The 25295-nt window shown below is 44.4% G+C and overlaps 1 protein-coding gene across 1 annotated transcript; it reads right to left on the reverse strand.

The window, feature by feature from the left end:
• Window positions 1–269: 269 nt before the first annotated feature.
• On the reverse strand, window positions 270–21083 carry RIPK4 (receptor interacting serine/threonine kinase 4). Its single transcript, XM_042809531.1, has 8 exons — window positions 20873–21083; window positions 14464–14755; window positions 7096–7244; window positions 6287–6336; window positions 5085–5243; window positions 4034–4140; window positions 3287–3539; window positions 270–2520 (listed from the first exon to the last, which is right to left on the reverse strand). Exons 1-8 carry the CDS (start codon window positions 21052–21054, stop codon window positions 1343–1345), a joined length of 2370 nt encoding a protein of 789 aa, XP_042665465.1. The 5' UTR covers window positions 21055–21083; the 3' UTR covers window positions 270–1342.
• Window positions 21084–25295: the final 4212 nt, after the last annotated feature.

The following is a 25295-nucleotide window of genomic DNA, read 5'->3' on the forward strand; positions in this document are numbered from 1 at the left end:
GGGAGCAGCTTGCACCTACCTGCTTACATAACGCCCCACACTACACGGAATTTAACCAGGGGGGTGCAAACAGTACAGAGAGGTACCCTATGTGTAGCCACAAACAGTCTCAAGCAGCAGTGAGAGCCAACCCTTTGGTTTTTTTATGCATTCAGCCACCACTGCTGCCATTGCCCATGAAAGGAGCAGCTTTGCTCTCAGGGAGGCAGAAGCCTTTCATTTGCTTCAAGATGAAAAAAAAAAAACCAACGTGACAAAATGCAGGCAGATATGGAGCACAATATTTTATTAATAATGTGTCACATTTCAATTTTGATAAGAATGAAACTAAAAGGTGTATTAAAACATACCCACTCTAAACAATCTATTTTCTTCAGTAGAAAAAAAGCATACAACAGGTAGAAATACTATATACACAGTATATCAATCTAGGTAACACACAGTTCATTCTCCCAGGACATGTACTGTGGCATGGCTGGCATGGTTCTCTAACATGTCCCTACAAACATCATTTTGCAATTAGACTTAATGGTGTTAGAATATACCATCCAGTTAAGAGTCCAGTATGAATTTTTTTGTTTGTTTGGCTTTTTGAGAGAAACCACTAAGAACACAGTTCAGCTTACTGATCTTAAAATGCATAGAAGATGGTACTGCATATGAAGAGATCAGTTTTAAGCTTTACTTCTGCTTATGTAATTTTGGGATCCTTGTTAATGACAGTCTGTCTTAGTCATCTTGATTACATGGAAAACTATAATCAGTGTATCTCCTTTAAACAGAATACCTTCTGAAAATGAAACTTAGCCAGGTTTTATGATTGACCGTATCTTGAATAGCTCTTTCTTCATCTCTTGCATTAATTTCCAGCAGATTCGTGTTGGGTTTGTTTTACTTTGGAGGCTTTGAGCCCAAAATATAGATCACTGCAATAAACCAGGAAGCTAATCCATCCTTTTTCTGAGGAAAATCAGAATATTAGTTCTTAAATTACTTTGTAAAAAAAAAAAAAAAGCAAGGGGAACCCACAAGTTGCATCCTACACTCACAGCATCTGTGGGAGGGGAATATCACTATACAGGTGGGGCAGGCACATGCAGAGTGGATGATCCAGACCACAGTGTGGTGGGCTCCAGCTCTTAACCTTGCATTTGGCTTTAGTCCATGTGCTCCCTCTCTCACACACTCAAACATGAGTAGCTCCTTGCTGGCCGCCCCTCAGTCCATCTGCTGACGCTGCTGGTGAGCAGGTCAGTGCACAGCTGGACGAGGCTCTTGTGAATCAAGTTCCAGCAACCTTCTCCACACCAGGCAGAAAGATAGCAAGTACTGTACCTTTTGATTAAGTCTCACTTAACAACACAGTAACTGAGCTACTGCTGCTCTGCTGAGTAAGCCGGAGCAGGGTCTGAAATGTGGGTCTTTGCAGATCAGTGAGTGCCCCGTGCTTTAGAAGAACCTCAACTGTTTTTGTGTGCCCTCCTCTTGCAGCCAGATGAAGAGCTGTCAACCCCTCATCATCAGAAACATTGATGCTTCCTGAACTGACAAGTTCTTCTACTACTTCAGAGTGTCCATTTTCTGCAGCAAGATGCAACGCTGTCCTATTTAACGGGCCTCTGGCAAAAACATTGGCCCCTTCATCCATCAGCAACTTTGTTGTTGCTAAATGGCCGCTGCGAGATGCCAAGTGCAGAGCAGTACATCCTTCCACTGTTGCTGCCTCAATGTCTGCACCATGTTTAAGGAGCAGCCTGGATGTACTCGTGTGGCCAGTTTCAGCAGCTATGTGGAGAGCAGTCTGCGAGAGCGCATTCGGTACGTTGACATCTGACTCCAGGTCTATGAGCAGGCGAGCGACACGGTAGTGACCTCGCTGAGCAGCCAAGTGTAGCGAGGTCCTTCCATCCACGGTCTGCACATTTACATTTGCACCTGGTTGTTTGGCCAGAAGCTTTACGATGGGAAGATGACCTTGCCAGGCAGCATAGTGCAGAGGCACCCAGTCATCCTTTCCTTTGATGTTCACGTTAACGCCTCTTCTCAGCAGAATCCGCACAATATTCTCTTGGCCATACTGACAGGCTATGTGGATGGGGGCTCTGCCTTCAAAATCTACCTCATTCAGGGATGCATTCTTATCAAGCAGCATTTTGGTGCTGAAGTCATCCCCATTCTGGGCAGCAAAGTGAAGAGCAGTCCACTGATCCTCATCTTTGGCATTAATGTTGATTTTCCTTGCCATGAGCAGCTCCACAATGCTTTTAATTTTCTTCTCAATGGCTATGTGAAGTGGGGTGGATCCTTTCTTGTTGGTGAGGTTTGGGTTAGCATTGTAAAGGAGGAGCCATTTGACACATTCCTCTTGACCAGCTTCAACAGCTAAGTGCAAAAGACTGCAGTTCCCATCTAAAACAATATCAACGTCTTGAGGCTGGAGGATCTTCATCAGCTTGCTCGTGTCTCCAGCTAAAATAGCCTCTGTTAGCTTCCTTTTCTGTATGTCTGTAGTACCTATATCTAGATGAAAAATAAACCATCATCACAATGCTGATACTTGACAACCCTTACTCATTCTTGGCTAGCACAGCTGGTGGCTTCAGCAGTGTCTTCAGACTGCAAAAAATGCCCTCCCCTCCCACTGCCGTATCTGCAGAAGTTTCAGAGCCAGTTTACATCACAGTTGGAGCCCACACTTCTTCTTATTCTGTCTCCAATGAAACTAAGAACAAAGGAAGTTGCAGTTTGTTTCCCCTCACTTATTATGCTTTGCCTAAGTGGAAAATCGATGCCTGTTTTATGCAGTACATACTAAAAAGGGAAGGGGAGGGTCTTTATTACAGTGTTCCTGGGGCTGCTGAGAGAACTGCTTGAATCTTCTCAAAAGTCAGGTGCTCAGACTTGGGCTTAGTATTAACTGCAAAAGCTACAAGCTCCTGTACTGGCACTGGCTTTAGTCCCACTCTGACCAGTCCCACTCTGACTAGACAAGGTGATCTCCTTTCCAATCAACATTTCCATGACTAATTCTGTAATTGCTTTGATGGGAATTCAGGTACCTTCTTTTCGTAAGTAAATTAAATGTATTGCTTCTCGTTATTATCATGCTTGGGAATCTCTCCATTTATTTTTTCTTAATAGCTGCCTCCAGCAAACAAATTTGCAGTTACGACAACAGGACATATTATTTTTTACATGATCACTCTCCAACCCATAAGCTCCCATGCTCCAGTCCAAGCAACCACAGAAATAGAAAAGCCAACAACGAAAAACCCCTGACCATTACCTGAACTCTCTCTTTCAAAGGAAAGGGAAAGGGAGCCTCTGGATGAAAATGCTGAATCTACAGATGAAACTCCTGAAAGTCGCTTGTCGCTGGCAGCAAGTTTGGATTCGGAAGAGCTGCGGCTGAGATCCTCAGGGCCTTCCATAGTCTGTGAAATCCCCGAATCCAGCTGGGACAACAATTCTGATAGACTGTAATCCTTAACTGATGCCACAACAGGCTCCTGTTTTGGCTGTGATAATGCAGACATCCCCTTCAAAAGAAAAACAGAATATTTTAGAAAGGTCAGTAAGGAAAACTGAGTATGACCCTCTATGAGAGAAAGCCTAATACTGTTAGCTTGCGGGTAGCTTTAAGCCTTGTTCTTATTAAATGAAATCTGTCTAAAGCACCTGGTATGTTGTTTCTTTTTGTTTGTTTGTTTTTAAGATCAAACACACCCACATAGTTCCAGCCCTGATTTTCTAACTGTCTTGCTGTCCTTCAGCAGTCTAAGGATCCACCGGATCTCAGGTTTTGTGGAGGGGCTTTCCTAAGCTTGCCTCTACTGTTGCTTCTGCAGCCCAATCCTTCAGCAAGACCCACTTCAACCAGGCAAAGAGGTGTTAAAAAGCAGCAAAGAAAAAGCTGTTTAGAAGTTAGTCACAGATGAGCCTGTTTCTGGCAAAATAAATAAATAAATAAATAAATAAACAAGGGGAAAAAAGAAAAAAGTGCATTTTAACATGGGACAGAAAGACAAAATACCTCAGATCGCTGCTTTGGGGAACTCTTGGTGTCCAGGTCCTCAGCTACCATTTCCTTTGTTTCATCTTCTGGTTTTTCACAAAGCGTTTCTGTTACTGAAGTAATTTCTTTGAAGAAAGAAAGAGAGGTTTTACTGTTTGGTTAGATGGTTGGATGGTTTTGTTTGTTTTTTAAATAGGAGACTTCTCCCCAGGTGCCCTACTGCTTTTCTCTGTCTTAATGGTTATGAGATATTACAGAAGAAAGACTCCAGTTTTGGCTATTCCACCAAGCATCTCATCAGAAGGTAGAAATGTGCAGCTAAGCAAAGAGTGCATAGGACTGACTGAACAGTTTGTTCCCACATTCAGACAGGACTGATGTTACATACACAGGGCTTTTTCAACTGTTAGCAGACTTATGTGATACCTCTTCCATCCATGGCCATACTTTATCCAGGCAGAAAGAGGGGAGTGAATGGAAATAAGAAACAAATCTCTGTCACTGATGCTAAATGAAGCCACTTGTAGATACCATATGCTACATTCTACTGCACATCTGAATTCCTAAGAGGTTCTTGGGCAAGTTCAAACCTTTGGCCAGAGTTGCCTTTTTTTTTTGTAAACAGAAAAATGACAGTACAAATTTTTTTGTAACAAGAAGACAATTCTGTTTCTTGGCATATAGTGGTATACCTCAAGAGCCAGGGTGTTCAACACTTTTGTATGGTACAAAGCCCATCAACTCCAGCTTGGCATCTACACTAATAGAGATGATTGGACGTGAACATGAACCACCTTCTCTTCAGGTACCAGCTAAATGGATCAAGTGGTTCAGTACAGATCTTATTCCCAATATGTTTACTAAAACCATCATGGTCTGACTTGTCACCAGATAATCTCTTCCGCCACCAGTGAATAAGTGGCCTGTATCATTGTCTCTGCCATACAATGTGCTCTATTTATTCTGTCACAAATGTTTGCAGCATTTACCTCAAGGATTAAGAGAGTCCTGAGCAATAACGTGACTCATAGAAGAAGAAACAGGCAGCCAAGCTACGAGGAAATCTTACCTTGAAATGTTGGCCGTTCACCAGGATCATCTTGCCAACATTTTTGCATCAGTTTGATCAAGTTATTACATGAATGAGGTCTGGATTTGGAAACAGCAGGTAGCTCTGGGCGGTGGCCTTTAACTACTTTTACCATGATATGCAAAATGTTGTTTTCCTCTGTAAAGCAAAAGCACAGAATTGAAGCTCTCAGCAAAAGGAAGGTTTTCTCTTTTGTCTAAGAGTATTAACAGTGCATTAAGCAAAAAAATGTTTTTTCACACTTTAAGATCTAGAGCACTTTATCAACAGGGAAAAAAAATCTTACTCTTCCACACCACTTCCACACACATTAACGTCTACTTCTCATGTATCAGTTAATCATCAGTGAGTGACTATGTGCTCTTTCCACCCATAAAAGAGGCAGAAACAGAGAATAAAATACAAAAACACCTCACAGTTCTTTGCTACCTCTCTTTGGTTTTCTGTATCTGCTGTTTGAAAACTGAACCGCAGTTTTTACATAAACCAAGTGCCTGAACTTTACATAAAGGTGAAGAAAAAACACAGTGCATTAATGTGGCTCTTGACTCTGAAGTCAACCACTGAGTTTACTAGGAGAAAAATGAGTAGTAGACTGGAACCCGCTCAAACATGTTTGTTATACTTAGGCTAGTCGCATACAAAGGAAAATAGTCATAAAGAATAAATAACTGCCTGTAGATTGATACATTTACTGTGGGGCAGAACAAAGCTTACTCTCACAGGCAGCCTTTTTATTTTTTATTTTTTAATCTGTACCTGCAATCTACAAATAAACTCCAGAACCACTCTGCAGAGAAGCTCTTCCTGAAAACAATAGGGTTGCCTGCCAGCTGGCTTTGCCCTGCACCTTCCTTGCTGCCCATGAACATCAGAAGTCTGAGCAGGCCACACACTGATCTGGATCAGCACAGCAAACTCCAGCAAAATCAAAAAAGTGCAGACGAGGGCATCTCATGGCAGTATAGGTTCTGCTTTTAGGATGGAGGACAAAGGAGAACCTGAAACTGTGCTTGGAATTTGAGAGTTTACATATGCCTGTTGCACAGGACTGTAGGAATTCAGAAGACATGAATTATTTATATCACTTGTCTTGTGGAGTTGGTGAGGAGGGAAGCGTGCATATCATTGTAAGAAAGGCATAAGAAAATCCAGTGCAAACCATGATCCATCAATCTTACCTGCAAAAGGCTTCTTCTGTGTAAGAACTCCCCAGATCACAATGGAAAAGCTACAAATATATACCAAAAATAGTTTTAGAAAAGCTGCAAAAAATAATTTTAAAAGCCCACTATTAAACAGAAGCATAATTTATTTTGCTAAGTTCTCTTTCCTTGGATTTCACTACTGCGTTTCTACTGAATAACACACAGAGCAAGATGCAGTCAAGAACTGAAAGTCTCATTTGTGCAGGGAGGAATGCGAGGCAGCGAACAAAGAGACTTGTTGGAGACTGTGGGTTTCTTGTTAACATATACCAATTACTCCACAAAAAACACTAACAAGATCAGAGAGCAGCAAAGAACTACTAGGGATGTCATTTAATACTAGCCTGCAACACAACTGTACAAAAATACATTTCATTTAGAACATGACATATCTTGTAATCTACAGCTATGACTTCCTCTTCCTAACAGCCTTACTGCGAAAGAACTGAAGACCTAGTGATGAAATCTACTTAAGATAGCTAAGAATTGTGTCACAGACTAGAAAAGTGGGTCAGGATGTACCTTTAATGGGGGAAAATAAGGTGGGCAGAACAGCATCCATGTCAGTTGCTAATAACTGTTCCAAGTAATGTTTATTTAATTTCCACAAGACCAGGATCAGCTGCAGTTTGTTAAAAGCATTCTACCCTGTAAGGACTTTGCATAAAGCAAACCAACGTGAGCCTTTGCAAGATGAGCCTCAAACTAGAGGTAGGGTTCTCATGCTCAGGTTTTTGGGTCATTTATTCAAGCACTTTTAGGTATTTTCACAGTTAACTGACCTGTACACATCATGTTTGGTGTCAAAACACCTGTTCTTCTCCTTGATGCGCTCTGGAGGAAGGTATGCAATTGTGCCACACAAGCCATCCATACTGAGGTCATGGGAATGTGACAAACCATTGCACTTCGCAAGTCCAAAGTCAGAAATCTGCAGAAGATGGAGGAGGAGGAGAGAGAATTGTGCATGTTACCATCAGACTTCAGAGGAGTTTACAAAACCTCTTCTGTAAAAACAGAGAGACGTAATGCAGTGACTCAAAGAAACAACACAGCGAGCTACCATTCAGAAGTGCCCAGCTAAGAAAACAATGCTGGAAGCATTACGCTGCTGTAGGCTTTTCTTTAAGGTTAAGCTGAACAAAATAAAATAAAAGCAAGCAGCTTTTTGCAAGCAGCAGCATGTTAACCCATTACATGGCAAACACAACCGTCAGACAATTTAGTGCAATTTAAAACCAGTCAAAAAGTAGCTAGTGCAAAGTACAGGTTAACACAATTACTGCTCTCACCCATCCCCTCTCCCTCTGTAACAGCATGTTGCCAGTTATGTCCAAGCTTTCTGAGCACCTGTTTTCAGACCAGGGGCCCAACAAGTGCAAGAGGATTGCTCCTCCAGATATTACAGTTGCACTGGCAGTGCCAACAAGGACTGAGGCACAACAGGCCCAAAAAACACACACTAAACCCACACAGGGAATTCTTTTTGGCAATGAGCAGATACAGCAAGTTGGTGCAGTGACGCAGTGAAGGCAGCTGAAATGAACTGAACAAGTGACAGCAAGTTTAGAAAAAGGAAAACACACCTCCACTTTAATTTGAAGTGTCAAACAAATATGCATTCATTTGCTCTCAAAGGCATACCAATCATCGAGCAAACAGATAGGCAAGGAATTTTCCTTTGTCTTAATTATTTCCCACTGGTCAAAAATGTGTATTACGCTAAGTGGAAATTTCAAGACAAGTCAAGCCTTTTTGGGCCGTTCCAGTTCTGTCTACGTGACAGATAAGCTTTCTCCTTCACATAACTCCCCTCCACCCCAAAATGGACTTAGACGTTCTTTTTATCTCAAAAATACTCCAGTTTTCCAATGACTCACTCATCTCTTTTGATCTTCACAGCCTCTCCTTTGAGAAAGTTCTCCCTCAAAACAACAGGCATAATTTAAAAACATTTATTTATTTATTTATTTTAAATAGGCTGCAGCTTAACACTTTCAGAAGCTTCTCTCTAAAGATACCACAGGGCCAGTTGTAACATGCACCTGATATTGGAAAGGGAGAAAACCGCAGCCTGCTCCACTCTGCTGGAGAACTGGCAGGATATACACCACTGCTGCTCTCCATACAGCAGGAATCTCCCAACACAGGAGAAACAAACTGACCCACATAGCTTCAGAAAGACCTTCTCCCAGGAAAAATGAACTTGGGAGAGAAGTTGTGTGGACAGCCTGTGCCCTAGCACACAGGGATATAGAATCATAGGATTGCATGAGCCGGAAACTCAAAAGGCCACCTAGTCCAATTCCCCTGCAATGAACAGGGACACCTACAGCTACATCAGGTTGCTCAGAGCCCCATCCAGCCTGACCTTGAGTGTATCCAGGGATGGGGCATCCACCACCTCTCTGGACAACCTATTCCTACCTGTATCTTAAATCTATATGGGTATATGCGAATGACTTGAGAGAAAGAAATGTGAAGTCATCTGGAAGAGTAGTTTTTCTCCTGCCAAGTGCTGGAATATAGGAAAGCAGGGAGTAGTCAAAAACCTGTGTTTGCAAGCCAGCTACTCGCCCCATTGAGTGCTGCAGGAGTTTGGGGTGCTCAGTGCTCTGCACAGAACAAAAGCACAATGCCAACATCACACAAATCCTTGGTGTCAGGTTAGTAAACTCTCTAGCTCGCACAAGCCTGAACAGATCCGACTTGGCAGAGTCATGCTATCCTGTGATTAACATAAAGCAAGGAGCTGTGTTACACCTCAAGAAATCCATATGGCATGCAGGCATAATTAAAGTAATACATCTTCCTCTTTGTCTAAACAATACCAGGTTTCCTACTGCGTACGTTAAGAAAAAAGATGAAATGCAGACAGTGCAGTGACAGTGCTGTGTTCGGAAAGAACAATAGCTACTTTGTGTGCATCTAGAGCTACAGCTAAGACGTGAGGTTTGTGCACTACGAGGTCTCACTCCAAGCCTACAAACCAAGAAACAGCTAAAATACATGGCATATAGCCCTGTGAACCTGTTCCTGCCTACTGTGAAGGATTAGGCTTCATACTAAAGTAAAGGAAATTCATCTGCTGAGCAGAGCTGCCATCCTACTGAATGTTGCAGGAAGCACTGGACATGAACATGTGTTATCTGCCAGGCTGCAACAAAAGAGCGAGATCCCACAGACAGCTTTTGTGGCTTTCATTAGTTCCTTCAGGATAACTTTTCCACACAGCACAAGGTATTTAGTCATGCAGTTTCTTTTAACATCAGTGGGAACTATGCAGTGGGTGGAAGATGCAGCCATTTAACTTATCTCTCCTGCCTTTAAGTTGCCCATCACGTGCTTCACTCACCAGGCACCTTGCTGGCAAAGTTTCCATGCCTTCCACTGAGTCCTTGCTACCCACAGGCCCATGCCCACCCCAGCAGCTGACCCGTGCCACCACTGGGCACTCAGTCCTCACTTTGGATGGATCCCATTACGCTTCAAAAGTGTACATAATAACAGCACAGTTTAGAGGAGACACGGAGGCGACAACCTGCTCCATGCAAAGCAGGTGGTGAAGAGGTAGGAAGAGAAAAGAAAGAACAGCGGCCAAACCCCACGGAGGCAGCGGGATTGTTCATGTTCAGACAGCTCACCCGCTCCCTGCCTCTCAAAGGTTGTGTGAGAAGAAACACGTGAGCAGTCACTGGGGAGGGGAGCTGCCCGTGCTTCCCTGCCTGCAGCCCAGCAACATCACCCTACTGCCAGATCCCAGATCCAAAGGGCATTTTCCACAAAACTTGTCTTTTTTGGTATGAGAGCACTTTAAAAACAGATTTTTAGCTGTTTACGCCTTTTGCAGACATTTCATAGAATCATTGAGGTTGAACAGACCAGTAGGATCACCCTGTCCAACCATCAGCCCATCCCCACCATGCAAGCCCACCAACCACATCCCTCATTGCCATCTATTTCCATTCTATTTTGTGAAAAACACTCACTCTCTTGCAAGGGTTTAGATGCTTCACTTAGTCAAATTATTTTATGGAGCTTTTACAGAAACTAAAATCTCTCATGAACTGAAGCTGCTCCTGAGCAGTGCCAGGGTTTACCTCCCAGAACTAAAATTAGTGATTGGAAACTAACTGCTCCCGATCGCCCACCCTGAAGTGTGCATGCAGTTCTGCATGTCACCTTTCTACAAATAAGACTCAAGCATCAACCAGAGCAGACTCAGGTCAGAGTTCACCCAAAGGTTTACCAAATAGGTAACATAAAGTAGTCAGATTAATTTTTAATCTCTGTTGGCATATTCAGTATTTGTCCCTGGCCAAACTCTCTGTGCACTTGGCTATTGAGAATGCCATTGCATCTGTCATAACAGGAAGTTTTAAAAGCCATCTCCTCATAAATACGTTTGGTTTTTTAGTTTGTTTGGTTTTTTGTTTTTTGTTTTTTAAATCAGTGATGTTTACAGTTATTTTTTTCAGAAGAGTAGAAAGCATTGTGATGGATTCTAATCCATCACAAGTGTATATGACCATAGCAGCAATGGTCTTGGTACCTCCTCTGTGCCACTGCTAGGGAACTGATCAAGGTGAAAATCATCTCGCTTAGCTGGGATCAAAGAACCAGGTAACAGCCCTGCCTGGAAACCTTCATCTGGAAGGGTGGGAAACTAAGGGATCAGAAAACAACAAAGCCTTTTCTCATTTCTAATAACAGGAGAGTGCTTGCAGCTAATAAAATGGTTGTTAACTACATCAGCTAGCCTAATAAAAGAGAGAACCTCTCTTTACCAGCCTGGCCTCCAGGTGTTACATCCACCTATGGTACATTAAGAAGCTTTATCATCAATTTTCTACCTGACTATGCTTCTTCTCAATTCAAACCCTATAAATTTTGCAGCCCTTCCCTTCAGCTGAAGGTAACTAAACACAGACAGGATGCCTGTGTGTACTGGGAGCACAGCAGCAAACTTCACACTGGCTTAAGCTGGACCAACAGTGGGTGAAAGCCACTACAGTTGAGCTTGAGCAGCACACAGCTGAGACAGCTCATCCCATTCAAGTTCTTTAAAACAAAACCTGACAGATGAAAAATAACTGGTGGAATTTGCTTGTGTATGCATCTGCACAGAGAGACTATATATATATATGGTGCAAATACACACAATTGCACATACATATACACACCTATATATACACAAATGCACATACATACATATATATATATATGTATGAGAGGCAAAAGCCAGACTGGATAATAAAAGAAACAAGGACTTATAAATACTGTTTTTATCCGGAAGTATTAAGTTGCAGGCTGACTTCATTTTAAAAACTTGAACAAAAGTAGCTCCCTTAAAACGGTAAGAAACCTGGAAAGTAGTAACAGAATACACGCGTATGGTAGCTGACAATAAGACAGACAGAGATTTCTGCATGTGGGGGCTGTCTTCCCTTGTAGATGGCCCTGGAGAAGGATCCCATTGAAACAGTGCTGGATACAGCATCACTTCCCCAGCTCCAGCTCCATCTGGATTGCCAGAGACCAAGGAGCTCAAAGGAGGGATTCCAAGTTTGTACAAGGGGTGGAAGGGCGGAAGAACAAGAAGATGTGGTCCAGCTAAGCAAAAACTAGGTATTAAGAAGTCCATAAGCATATGAATCTACAAAACACCAGAGAAAGGAGCAAGGCAGATCTCACTGATACAGACAGAAGCAACAGTCTGAAATTAAGGAGGAAAAAAAAAATTGCAAACTGTTGGTTGCTAGCAAAGCTTGCCAGGGTATGCAGTAATCTTCCCAAGGAAATCACACTGCTCAAGGCAGCCCAGAACAACAGGACATGGAGAGGAAGGGAGCTCCTGCCTCAGTCTTTTCAGGGCAGGAGGCATGCATACGTCTTACACATGAGAGCAAAGCCTTATTCCAAGTTACACATCTTATATACATACATTTAGAATCAGCAAGGAATCCCCCAGTGTGAGAAAACTAATAAATACACAGCTATCTATGTCTTGGCTCAGGCTAATCTTTCCTCTTAATTATCCTCCCAATAACCAAATTCAGCACACACACACTTATGTAACAGACAGGAGACAGCTTTAAGATATGGAGGCACCCACTTGATAATAAGTTCTGTGCAACACTGCTGCATTAGTCATCATCCTCTCTTGGGGTTTTTACGGTAAGTGTTGTGCTCGTTAAAGAAGAAGGGTGTGTTTCCATTGAACTAGCAATATGGCTTTTCTAATGTACTCCACTGCAAGACTGTTTCCTGGCTCAAGGGCAAACAGCTTATAAAAATTCTCCCTACCTCCAAACTCCTCTTTTGCAGTCTGCAACATCTCTTCACTCACTTTAGGATCCTATTAGGGACAGGTCACCCACTAAATTAACACTAACATTTTAAAAGTAAAAGCACTTCAATCATCACCTTCATTAGCCTTCCAGCAAGAAAATGCACATTAAATGAAGCTGCAGGGTCTGAAATTTAATTAGAAGTTTCACATCATACAAAAAGAAGGTTTGGGGCCACATTTTTAAAGTGAAGGCTCCTCACAGAACATGTATGTCTCTTATTTTGCATGTAGGTTTGTATGTCTCCTTTGCTGCTTGGAGGACTTTCCAAGATGGCTACAGATCTGAAAGACTTGTGGCTGAAAAAAGCTGGGATTAGACCATTCTCTTCTGAGCTTAATGGAAAGGGTCTGAAGAATGTGCTCTGTATATGAAACATGAAGAAGCAACAGCTTAGAGAAGTCAACAATGACCTCAGCTGAAAAAAACTTTGGTGCATTTTGCACTTTGCCCCCTCGTATTACATCACCTTGAAGGTGCAGCTTATACAGCGGGCAGAATACTAGGCAGCATTTCAAGCTCCTGAAATGGTGAGAAAAATAAAGCCTTCATATCTTGGTTTGCGGATGAGTCAAGAATTAGGAATGTAAAAGTTATGCAAGTAAGCATAAACTTTAGATAAATAAATACTTAGCAAAGACTTCTGAGAATATGTGTGCGAATATACTTTGAACAGCTCCGATCCTGATGTTCTGACCATAATATCAGGGACTGCCTGCAATGGCCTTATAGCTCAGACAGAAGATCTTCCTAAGAAGTAAATCATTACACGGCCTAGAAAAAAGCTGAGAAAGCATGAGGTCTGATTTCATTAGGCTTCTTATGGCTCCAGCCCTCTCAAGACATTAGGAAAGGTGCTTTTATTTACTGAATGCTTCCTTTTTAGTGCAGTAGAGCAGGATCACAGCCATTTGCCCACTTTGAGGAGGACAGAAAAACAGGGAGAAGATGGATGATAGCACTGGAAGATCTATGACTACATGTGCTGAACTACATCAGCTAGGGTTAGAATTGGGCCACTGATTTGGAAAAAAAAATTAAAATTAAAAAAAAAAAAAAAAGGATATTTCAGTTTCTCTCCTCTCCAAAAGGAAGCATCAGAAAGCAGACACAATTTCTCCAATCCAGCTGTCAAAACAAAAACTTCAACAGAGAAGGCCGATAAATTTGCCGGTTTACTCTGGAAAAGGATACTGAAAAGAATTTTGTAGTGATACAGCCACAACGATTTCCCTGAGTGACCTCTTGGTAAGCATAAGCACTCATGACAGAGCTAATTTTTCATTGTAAATGCTCTGAACAAAAGAAAGGAGAAAATGAGTTGCTGCCAGGAAGGCTCTGTTTCTCTGGACTCCCACTGTAAATAAGATTTGGGTATTTAGTGGAGCGTACACAGCCCACACCTAGACAAAACAAGGTTGTCATTCTGAGATGTGGTGCAAATATAAACGATTTAGATATTCACACCATTTTGCTGTCCCCATTTTCATGTGCCTTATGACCCTGCTGTAGGGAAATACATAACAGAATGCATTACATTTGCAAAAACAAAATTCACTACGCTAACACTCTACTAAAATTTTAGGAGAGGTCTCGCAGGTTCCCCAACTCTACCTCCATTTATTCACCAAAATGGTGCATAAATCAGTAGGCAAGTTGGGGGACTGGAACAATCAAGTATTTTTCTAACTCAAAAGGAGTACTTCTGGGATTCCTCCAGACCTTTGCGTTTGGCAAAAGCTATGCAAGAATATGCAAAAGTGGGTTTGGGCCTCAGAGCACCCCTTGTCCAAGGCATACCTTGACGTGGTAGTGGGCATCAAGAAGGATGTTGGCAGGCTTAAGGTCCAGGTGGAGCAGTGGAGGAGACATGCAGTGCAGGAAGTTCATGCCCACAGCTGTCTCGTGGATGATTCGGAAGCGCAACTCCCACGGCAGAGGTTCAGAAGCCAGGAGCTTTTCCAGAGATCCTGTCTCCATATATTCCATCACCAAACCAACCGGCTCCTTACAGATGCCATAAACAGGAAGGATATAGCGAAATTTTGCCATTTCCATCTTCCTAGCTTCTTCCAATAACTCCATACGCTCCCTAGGTAGGAGAGAATACAAGGTGAAAGATAGACTAGCTGCTTCATCCCTCAACACAAGCACAAAACACTTGAAAGTGAAAAACATGTTTAGTGCTCATCACCTGGCTGAATCACACCTCATGCCTCCAGCCTATATACCCCAGGAATATTTTCACATTTACTGACTTGACAGTTCACAGATGCTAAACCACATGCAAGCTTGCACACTTCAGCAGCAAAAGTCCCCCTAACACAAAGCCCACCTCACTTTTGTGATGCGTACACAACGCAGTTAAGAATAAGGATGATACACTTAATGCACGGATTCACCAGTGCTGTAACTCCCTGGGCTAAAGTAATTAGCCTTTCGTGAGTCATAACACTGTGATCAGAAGCGAGCATGGACAACAGCACTGCTTCAGCTGCCCTGTGCCCCAGGCTGCACGGACCCAGCACTGTCAACAAAGAGTCCCTCAGATCCAACATTTAGTGGAGAAAATTCCCTGCTGCAATCAGGTGGGGCACAGTAGAAGCCTTCTTTCCACCAAAACGTGATGTGGCACTGAGGGATATGGGTTAGAGAGCATGGTGGTGATGTGCTGATTGTTGGACTAAATGATTTTAATGGTCTTTTTCAATCTTAATGATTCTGTGATTTTAAAATCGCTTCAGTACACGTGCCACACCACAGCTGATGCTGGCCTCCATTAGGTAACAGGGATGGCACAGGTAACAAGCACCTGTGGGTTGACTGCAGGTGGCAGCTGGCCTGACCCCACAGCATTAGTCAGGCTAAGGCACGGCATCCTAGGTCAGGACCCTTAATTGCCATGGCCTTCTGCACAGCTGTAATGCCCCGACATTAGCTGTCTGCAGCCAAAGTCAAAATGCAAAGCACCCACGAAGGGGAGCTCCATGCGACAAGTCAGTCAGAAGTTACAATGCTGGTGGCAACAGGCAGCACATAAAGCAGCTTGGGGTCACAGGTATCAGCACAGCACAGCAGCCATCCATCCACTAACAGACCAGGACATAAGGTAGTCAGAGATTTAATATTCCTGCACAGAATCTCCCACATCCTTCTGCACACCTCCTGTCCAGGACTTGGAGTGCTGGGGACACTTAAGTATGGACAGGTGACTGCAGTGAGATTTGTGTGGGAATACTGCTGGCAAAAAGCTCTCAATATGTCCCCCACAGTAACTGCAGGAGCCACCATGTGGCACCCAGCCTGTGTCCTGGGGCTCCATGTGAAGGCTTACCATGATGGCAGTCCCCAGGGCAGAGGTGAGAAGGCTCCGCTTTGCCTAGCGTGGAACACCTAAGTTAGCATTAGCTCTGGCTTACAGGTGACAGCTGAGGGAACTGGGGTGTTCAGTTTAGACAAGAGGAGGCCCAGGGGAGACCTTACCACTCTCTACAACCACCTGAAAGGAGATCAAGGCAAGGTGGGGGCTGGCCTCATTGCCCAGGTAACAGCAATGGCATGAGAGGTAATGGCCTTAAGTTATATCACGGGAGGTACAGGTTGGATATTGGTATTGGAATAGGCTGCCCAGGGAGGTGTGGAGTCGCCATCTCTGTTGGTGTTTAAGGAAAGGGTAGAAGTGGTACTTAGAGACACTGTATAGAGGGCAACATTGGTGGTAGGTGGATGATTGGACTAGATGAACTTAAGAGATCTCTTCCAACCTTAATGATTCTATGATCTAGTAGAAACCTTGACCAGCTACAGCACTCTGCAGTGATCAGATATGCTGAACATTTCTCCTCGGGAGTGGTTCTAACCTAGCAAGAAGCCACAGATCTATTTCAGAGGCAAGATCAGGCTGAAAAATGAGTGAAGAGGGAAGCACACAATACTGGAAGGATAAAAAGATAAGAGAAATCTTTCTTCTCTATTAACCACGTCGACTCTTGCTGCTCCCTACAGCAGCTTTCTTGTGAAATAATTGCCTTTGTAGACAAGTACCCAGTTTGCTCTCTGGCACGCTGGAAGGGAGTGCCTCTGAATAACACAACCAACTCCTTGCCCCCAAGCCACATGCATAGCCAGCATAATTCATCAGGCTTCAGCGAGCTGAGCGCTGGAGTCAGAGATGTAAAACACCCGTCTGAGCCCTCCGAGGCAGAGCAGGAACCCAGCCACAGCTGGAATGGAACAGGAGCCGCTGGGCCAGGGACAAGGGGGTTCCCTGGCTAAGGAAGCATTGCCAAAATCAGAGATCAGCTGCTAGAAATGGGGCATCTTCCCCAGCGGAGAGGGAGCTCTCACTTAGAACAAAACAAAAACCTCCTTTTCTGTTTCAACCAGGCTCAGTTAATTAGTCATTTACTCAACTAAAAGACAAGTGTCTTAGATGTGATTTGCTCATTTAAAAAAAAAATCCCACACAATTGCCATCTTCAAGTTCTTTCCATACAAAGTCCATTTCAAAATGAAACAGATGGTGATGCAGCATAGCCATTACAGCGTAGGTAGTCTAATTTTCAAACACAGCTCCATCACCTTCAGAAAACAGGAAAGAAAAAGTGGCAGAAGAAATAGCCAGAATACAACTTAATCATTAGTCAAGCAGGGAGTGCATTTGCATTAATCCTTTTAACACAAACATCTCTTTAGGCAGGCAAGGCCACCTCCATCAGGATGAGATGAAAGGTCTCCACTTTTGCTTCCCACTTGGTGCAAGGATCTGCTGGCACTCAGCACTCACACAATCTGCCCATCACTTCAGTACACAAGTTCTAACGCTATAAGGATGCTGCAGGTATCACTGTCGTTCAGTTTTAACAGAGCAAAGCATTGTTTTAATGCTGTCCAGTTACTCCTAGTGCCTAGAAATTACACTGCATTGCCACCAAGAAACAAACACCTCCCTCCCCCCAGCAAAGAGGATCCTTGTGAGGCTTCTAAGTCAAGTGGCACAGGACTAGCCTCTCTTACAGTTTCTTATTTCATACCTACAAGTCTGAAGAGTCAGAATTATCTTCTCTAACCACTTTCACTCCATGCCCTTTCCCCCTCCAAATAACAATATAGCAATTATAAAGATTTGCATCCAAGACAGCTCAGCTCCCATAAATATAGGGGAATGTATGCTTTCCCACAAAAAAACATCAGGGGAGAAGGGCAAGCACAGCAAGAGACCACGCTCCAGATTCAATGGCAAGTGACACCTGTCACGGAAGACAATGACAGAACAGTCATTTTCAGAACAATCATAAATATTGGATAAATCACTATACATGACCTCTAGCACTCCTGAAGGCAGACAGAGCTGCATGCCTTCGGTTCTCCAGAAGGGACAAGGGAATTGTTCCTGCGGCAACTCTCACCACAGAAATTATGACTGTGCCCACACTTGTATGTACCTGATCTTTACACGCTCTAAAGATAAGGCTCTGTGTGCAAAGACACAACTTGCAGCTTCCCACACTGCTCTGCAGTTGGGAACACAGATTATTCCTGCAAGCTGCTGGCAACAAACACCGCGTCCACAACAACATGACACCGCTGAATTTTTCATGCGCTCTTTCACCTGCTTCAAGGCAGACATTTAAGAGCATGCTATGACCTCTGCTGTGCCATCTACTGCTTTAATGACCTTCACACTACTGATCCTCAGAGAGGAATATGAATAAGAGTAGAAAAAACATAGTATGGTTGGAGCAGAATATGCTTTGGGCCAAAAATAAGGCAGAAAATCCCTTCTTTCAGGTTAAAATGGCTCTCAGACTGTTGACAGATCTCTGCCACAGCCTGAAGTGACAGGATTATATGCAAACCAGCACAGTTGGGCTCAACCTGCCTCTTAAAGGGAGCGAGGTGAGTATGAGGTTTGACTTACACATCCAGAGACCACCTGAATACATTCAGTCACCTCTGTCACCTGCCTAAATAGACGCAGCACCTGTTAACAGCAACACATTCCTACACCCCGCTCCATTCCCAAGTTCTACTCCATTTCCAAACCCAGGTACACGTAAGATTTTGTTCATTTTTCCCAGGCACAAAGGCACACCTTTCCACCCCCGCATCCAGCAGGCACCCTCACGGACAAGCACGCTTAGCCAGGAGCCTGCCCTGGGAACCGTTACAATGCTCATACTCCTTATAATCCATACAGCCACATCCAGCTCTAAGAAGCCCACACTGATTTCCAGGCTGCTCCCTCAGAGCTTGTCACCTTTTCTCCACACCAGACCTCTGTTCTGGACAACACAGGTATGGAAAAGACTTGGTTTTCTGCAGGCCTTGGGGACAGCCCCCTCCACTCTATTATTTAGCCTTAAGCTGATCCTACCCATCCTGAGAGCACCTGAAGCTGCATGAGAGAATTTCAGGTCAGGGGAAGGAAAGTGGGAGCAGGTAAAGCTTAATAAATGGGATTTGGCTAGACAGCTAGAGAGGGCTTGGATTTAAAAGTAAAAATATTTCTGGCTGTACACTCAGTTTTTTTCTGCTTGAGGCCACTTCACTCTATGGTGAGATAATTGCCAGGGGAATTACTCCAAATCTCTTACTGTCTGCACAAACACTGCAGGAGACACTAAAGAGCTCTACCAACACCAAACCAGTACAAATGGTGTTTTAATGTGGTCCCAAATAAATAAAGAAAAGCCTCTGCTCAATTCAGTTAATGTTTCCAATACTTCTGGTAGCTCCAACTCTGCCGCTTCAGACACTTCCAAGACATGATTCCTCAAATTAATCTCCTGGATTAAAGTTCAATTATACGGGCTTGTTTCAACTAGCTCCAAAACCTGCAAACTACATGAGGAGTGCTTTATTGTGTCTGTGCCCCCCTGCTATTTAAATATACAATCTGCAGAAACAGCCTATTCAAAGGCCAAAGACCCTCCTCTCCCCCCCCCCCAAACTTCTGATTAATGTTCTCCTTAAGCGCCTAAAACACATTCTGCAGCAAAACAAATACACTCCTGTTTTCCCATGATTGCCAAAATGAACCATGTGCTGCAGGAGCCCCCTGCCCTCAGATGTTCCAAAAGTCTTAAACTGTTTTCGTTCACTGAACCTCAAGTTCACATTACTTCCCTCATACTTGCAGACCATGTAACTACTGGAAGAGAGGCAGCTCTCCATTGCACCACTGAGTACTGCTAAGAGAGACATGGACCTGCTGGAGCGTGTCCAGGGGAGGGCCACAGAAATGATTCCAAGGTCTGGAACTCCTCTCCTAAGAGGACAAGTTGAGAGAGCTGAGGACAGCCTGGAGAAGAGAAGGCTCCAAGGAGAGCTGAGAGCAGCCTTTCTGGGTCTACAAAGGGGATATAAAAAGAAGGGGACACACTCTTCAGCAGGATCTGTTGTGACAGGACAAGGGGAAATGGTTTCAAACTGAAAGGGCAGATTTAGACTGGGTATAAGGAAGAAGTTTTTTTTATGATAAGACGCTGGCACAGGTTGCCCAGAGAGGCAGTGGATGCCCCTTCCCCACAGACACTCAAGGTTAGGCTGGATAGGATTCTGAGCAACCTGATGTAGCTGTAGGTGTCCCTGTTCACTGCAGGGGAGTTGGACCAGATGGCCTTTAAAGGTCCCTTCCCAACGATGTTATGATTCTACCACCGAGATTTGGTGGCATCTCTCACAACTAATCGCTCACATTACAGTAGGTGGCAGCACGATTCACCTCACGCTAAAAAAAAAAAAAAGCTGAATGCATTTCTAAAACGTTCTGTAAATAAAAAGCGCAAAAACCATACTAACTTATTTTTAAGGTGGTGATGGTGGCCCTGCCGTGTGACAGAGCTCCGGGGAGCGCCTATAGCCCAGTCTCCCTGTGCCTGGACACTTTGAGCTACATCGCCTGGTCTGTCCGTCAAAAACAAGCTGACACCGGCAGGGCAAACAGCAGCAGGTCAGCCTCACAGGCGTTTGAGCTGATGTTAAAGCTGATGTTAAGCTCAATCACTTCCATTAGTACGCCCAGTGTAGGGCTAGCCAAAAAAAAAAAAAAAAAAAAAAAAAAAAAGGAAAACAAGAAGGATCCGTGCGCTCCATGCCCGGTGCAGACAGCCGTCCCGCCCCGTCCCCCAGACGCCTACCGAGGCGCTGCCGCCTCGCCCCCTCCCCAGCTGAGCCGAGTCAGTCGAGCCGAGCCGAGCCGCCTTACTTCTCGTCCACGTGCAGGCTGGGCGAGCACTTGATGGCGAGCCAGGTCTTCCAGTGGAGGTGGCGCACCTTGTACACCTGCCCGAAGCCCCCCGAGCCGATCTTCTCCCAGCTGCCGAACTCGCTCTCCTCGAAGGTCTTCAGCAGCCCCATGGCCCACGGGGAGCCGCTCTCCCGCGCCATGCCGCCCCTCGGCCGCCGCCCGGCTCAGCGCTCAGCCGCGCCGCCGCCGCCTCCCGCCGGCCCAGGTGAGTCAGGTGAGCCCTGGGGGGCCGGGCCCGGCCCAGGAAGTGACGGCGTCCCGGCCCCGCCGCCATGGCGCTGGCGCAGGGCGGTGCTGTGGAGGAGTTCTCGCCGTCGGGCTGTGGGCAGCGCCATCACTCGTCCCTTTCCCCTGGGACGAGCACGAAAACGGTGGGCGAGAAGGGGACCTGCCTCAGCGGCCGGGAGCTGCCAGAGGTCATAGGATCGCAGAATACCCCCAACTGGAAGTGACCTACAAGGATCGTCGAGTCTAACTCTGGGCTCCACACGGGACCACCCAAAGTCAAACCCTGTGTTTGTGAGCAACATCCAAATGCTCCATGAACTCCAGCAGCTTGGGGCCATGCCCGCTGCCCCGGGAAGGGAAACATCGATGACTCCGTTCTTTGCTTTTCCCATAAACAGGGTCTATTCTGAGAGTCTCACCTGGGCTACAGCCAAAGAGAAACCCTTCATCCACACATCTTGCTTCAGGCTGGGAGACAGTCCCATCTGCTTCGTGCTGCAGAGCATGGGGTCTGTCTGGGTGTGCTTGGAAACAATTTTTTTTTGTCTCTAGGAAACTGTACTGCCAAGCATTGATGTGTCTATGGCTTTTACCTGCCTCTAGGTTGAGGGACTTTGATTAGTTCAGCTGCAGATTCCAGTGGTTGAATCCTTTTGTACATCTAACTGCAGGTAGAATCAGAGATTCATGTGAGTTGAAAGAGACCCGTAAAGGCCATCTGGTCCAACTCCCCTGCAATGAACTGGGACACCTACAGCTACATCAGGTTGCTCAAAGCACCTGCAGTGTCAACTTGAGTGCCTTCAGGATCAAGGCATCCACCACCACTCTGGGCAATCTGTGCCAGTGCCTCAGCACCCTTACTGTAAAAAAAATTGTTTTTATCTCCCCTCTTTCAGTTTGAAACCATTTCCTCTTGTCCTGTTACAACAGACCGTGTTGCAGTCTGTGCTCTTCTTTCATACAGCTCCTCTTTACATACTGAAAGGCTGTTCTTGGGTCTCCCTGGAGCCTTCCCTTCTCCATGGTGAACAGCCCCAGCTCTCTCAGCCTGTCCTCACAGGGAGGTGTTCCATCCCTTGGATCATTTTTGTTGCCCTCCTCTGGACACGTTCCAACAGCTCCATGTCTCTCCTGTACGGAGGACTCCCCATCCAGACGCAGTGCTCCAGCTGAGGTCTCACCAGTGCAGAGCAGACGGGCAGCATCACCTCCCTCACTTTCCTGGACACGCTTCCTTGGATGCAGCCCAGGTAGTCCAAGACTTGGACCAAGGCATAATGACTCTTAATCTGTTGCTGAGATACTGCAGCTGTGAGGAAGGAGTCCGCAACCTTTGGTAAGCAGCATAATCATAAAGAGGCTGTTCCTATCTGCATTGTGACCTTCATACCTATCACACGTCTAAAAGTTAATAAAGTTTGTGATTGTTTGTTATGGTGAATATCAGAGTCAAGTTTATTGTTCTAGGCAGTCAGTGTATGATCATTTAATCTGGCAAGTTAGGCAACAGATGGAGGACAATATGTTTAAAAGCTGAGATAATAGCAGTAGTCACTCTGCTGTCATTGCAAAGCTCCATTTAGAAAGAATTTGTAGAAACGTTTAATTATTTTCAAGACAAGAGACATCTAGTCTGTTCACAGGGCTTTATTCCACATGAATTACTTCCTGTTTAATTTAGTCGGGATTAAACTGAACACTCGCTTACTCTCAATGAGAACATCTGTATATACATAAATCACAATCAAGAAATAACTGTGTGTAGAGACAAGTCCTTAGTCCCTCTGTCTGGCCACCTTCTCCTGCCTACCATCCTAACTTCCTCCTTCTTTTGATCTGGGTTCAGCTTAGCTGGATCCTTGTGGAAGGATGTTTGTGCTCTAAGGGAGCTCTGCTGAAACTGAAGCGATTTGCAGAACGGGGATCTTGGACACTTCATTCTGGGGTTGTGCGTGACTTAGTTGCGAGTGGCACACCAAATATTTCATTCCATTAACGATACATTGCAATTCAAACACCTACTTCACTGGTGAGATGGCAAAGACTGTAAAATAAAATAAACTGGACAAAACCCAACTTGCAATTAGCTTGCAGTTGACTATAAGCAATAAATTGATTGTACACCTTCCACCTGCACAGCGACCGCAGAACTAATTCAACACGCAGCAGCAGCAGAGGAGAGCTCATGAGCAAACATGAAAAGAGTTATGCTAAGAGAATTTATATTGCTCAAGTGCTTTCATAAAGGTTAGGCCTAAATAAAATCCACATTTATGTTGCCTAGAGAGTGGCGGCTCAGCCTGAAGTTTTGGTTGACGAAGTGTAGAGTGGCTGGAAAAAGGCACCAGAATGGCACTTCCGTTAAGAGGAAGAAGAAGATGGCAAGGGAATTCCAGAGCTGTTTGTTCCCCAATTAAAAAGAAACACATAAACTATGCCAGTAGATAGGCAGCATGACAAAAGAACAGTCAGTACGGGGTTTATTGAGAACAAATCATGTGACACCAGCCTAATGGATCTCTTTGTGGCAAGGTAGCCAGTCCTGTCCATGTCCTTCTCTCCTGTGCATTAACACAGGCATCAAGAACAAAACCCTCTTCCTACTTTGTTTCACTGCCTTGCAGTGCTATCAGAGAACAGGGCTTTAGCCTTTTCATTTTATGTGGATGTCATTCTAAAGCTTTGCTTGATATATACACAGCAAACCAAGCCAAAGCATCAATAGGTTGTGGGGCACCTTTTCCCCCATTAGAGACAAAAAGGTTTTCTCCCATTGTCTATGAAGGGATAGCAGATTTCAACTGTGTAACAGCTTCAAAGCTGGTACAAAGGGACACTGATTAGTAACTTTCCAAAAGATAAAAATAAAAAAATCTATCCTTTCACTCAGGCTGCAAACTTCTAAGCTGTGTTTTAACATTTTTTATACAGAAGTAGTGCAGTGCTGTAGTTGGCTTAAGCCAATCTGAAATGGCGTCTTGCTGAAGGAGGCTTGCTATCCCCTCTTTCATATTGGTGCTGGCATTCACGTGGTTGATGAGTAACTGAATCAGCTCAATGATCTCACTTTTAAAAAGAAAAAAAACGAACAACAGAAAGCCAAACCACCATTTCCTTATTAGTGTGCAGACAGACTTTAAGCTGGCCTGAGTTACCACTGATGTCAACAGACAGGGGGGTAGAAAGGAAATCACCTCTGAAGAAGGTGGTGAAAAGGGCACAGTTACACATGGCAGCAGATGCAGTGAGCTCAGCGTGTGGAATTCCTTGCTGATCTCATTTACAGCACAACTGCTTACTTAAAGAACAGTGACAGAGAGTAACAGAATGCATGCTGTATTTCGTGGGATCTAGTAAGAAAATTATGGTTTCAGGGCTTTAGGGAGGCTTTTGACATGTCTTACTGATTTGAAATTACATGCCAAAAATACAGATTGAGCCAAACACTCCTCTCCCAAATGAGAGAGTTTAAAGCAAGTGCAAAATAATAGAACTGACTCATGATCCAGCTTGGAGGGTTATTTGCAAGGAAAAATACGATGCTTTTCCTGACTGCTTTCTTAGGAACCACTGAACTATTTTTGTTAACATTGTTCCTTTGTAAGGATATAATACAAAGCCCTGAATTCAAGCTGTTAAATGAGAAGGATTAAATGGCATCAGTTGTATGTGTATTTCATTAGCAAGTCTGTTTATAACAGTAGAGAGCTTGAAAAGGCATCAAAACACAATAAAAATTAAAGATCATATTATAGTGTAAGCAATGAATAGGAGTTGTTTTCTGTGGTGCTAAGAATGCCTGGTTCTACATCTTCTTTCTGCAACCCCGGAGAACAAAAAAGGTGTTCTGCATGACTTCCCCAAGCTGGATCTTGCTCTGCCTCTTGGCAGACACCATCATTTTTCAGGTACATTTTTCCCTGCTGCTAGCTGTGCTGCAGGGCACCATCTCCTAGGTCATCATCAAAGGGTTTCTTTGTCAGCCAGGCAAGCTGGCTCCTTCATCCTCGGCAGAGCCAGAGCCAGGCCGCTCCCACTGACATCCACAACGGTCCCGTGCCAGACCCGCAGCGATGCATTGCGCTGCTCTCCATATCCCAGCAGACTCATGCCAGCTCGCCTTATCTGATATTCTGGCTCCATGAGAACG

Source organism: Centrocercus urophasianus, unplaced genomic scaffold (assembly GCF_019232065.1).
Source record: "Centrocercus urophasianus isolate 14NV4802_14NV808 unplaced genomic scaffold, USGS_Curo_1.0 seq_12, whole genome shotgun sequence".
Lineage (NCBI taxonomy): Eukaryota > Metazoa > Chordata > Aves > Galliformes > Phasianidae > Centrocercus > Centrocercus urophasianus.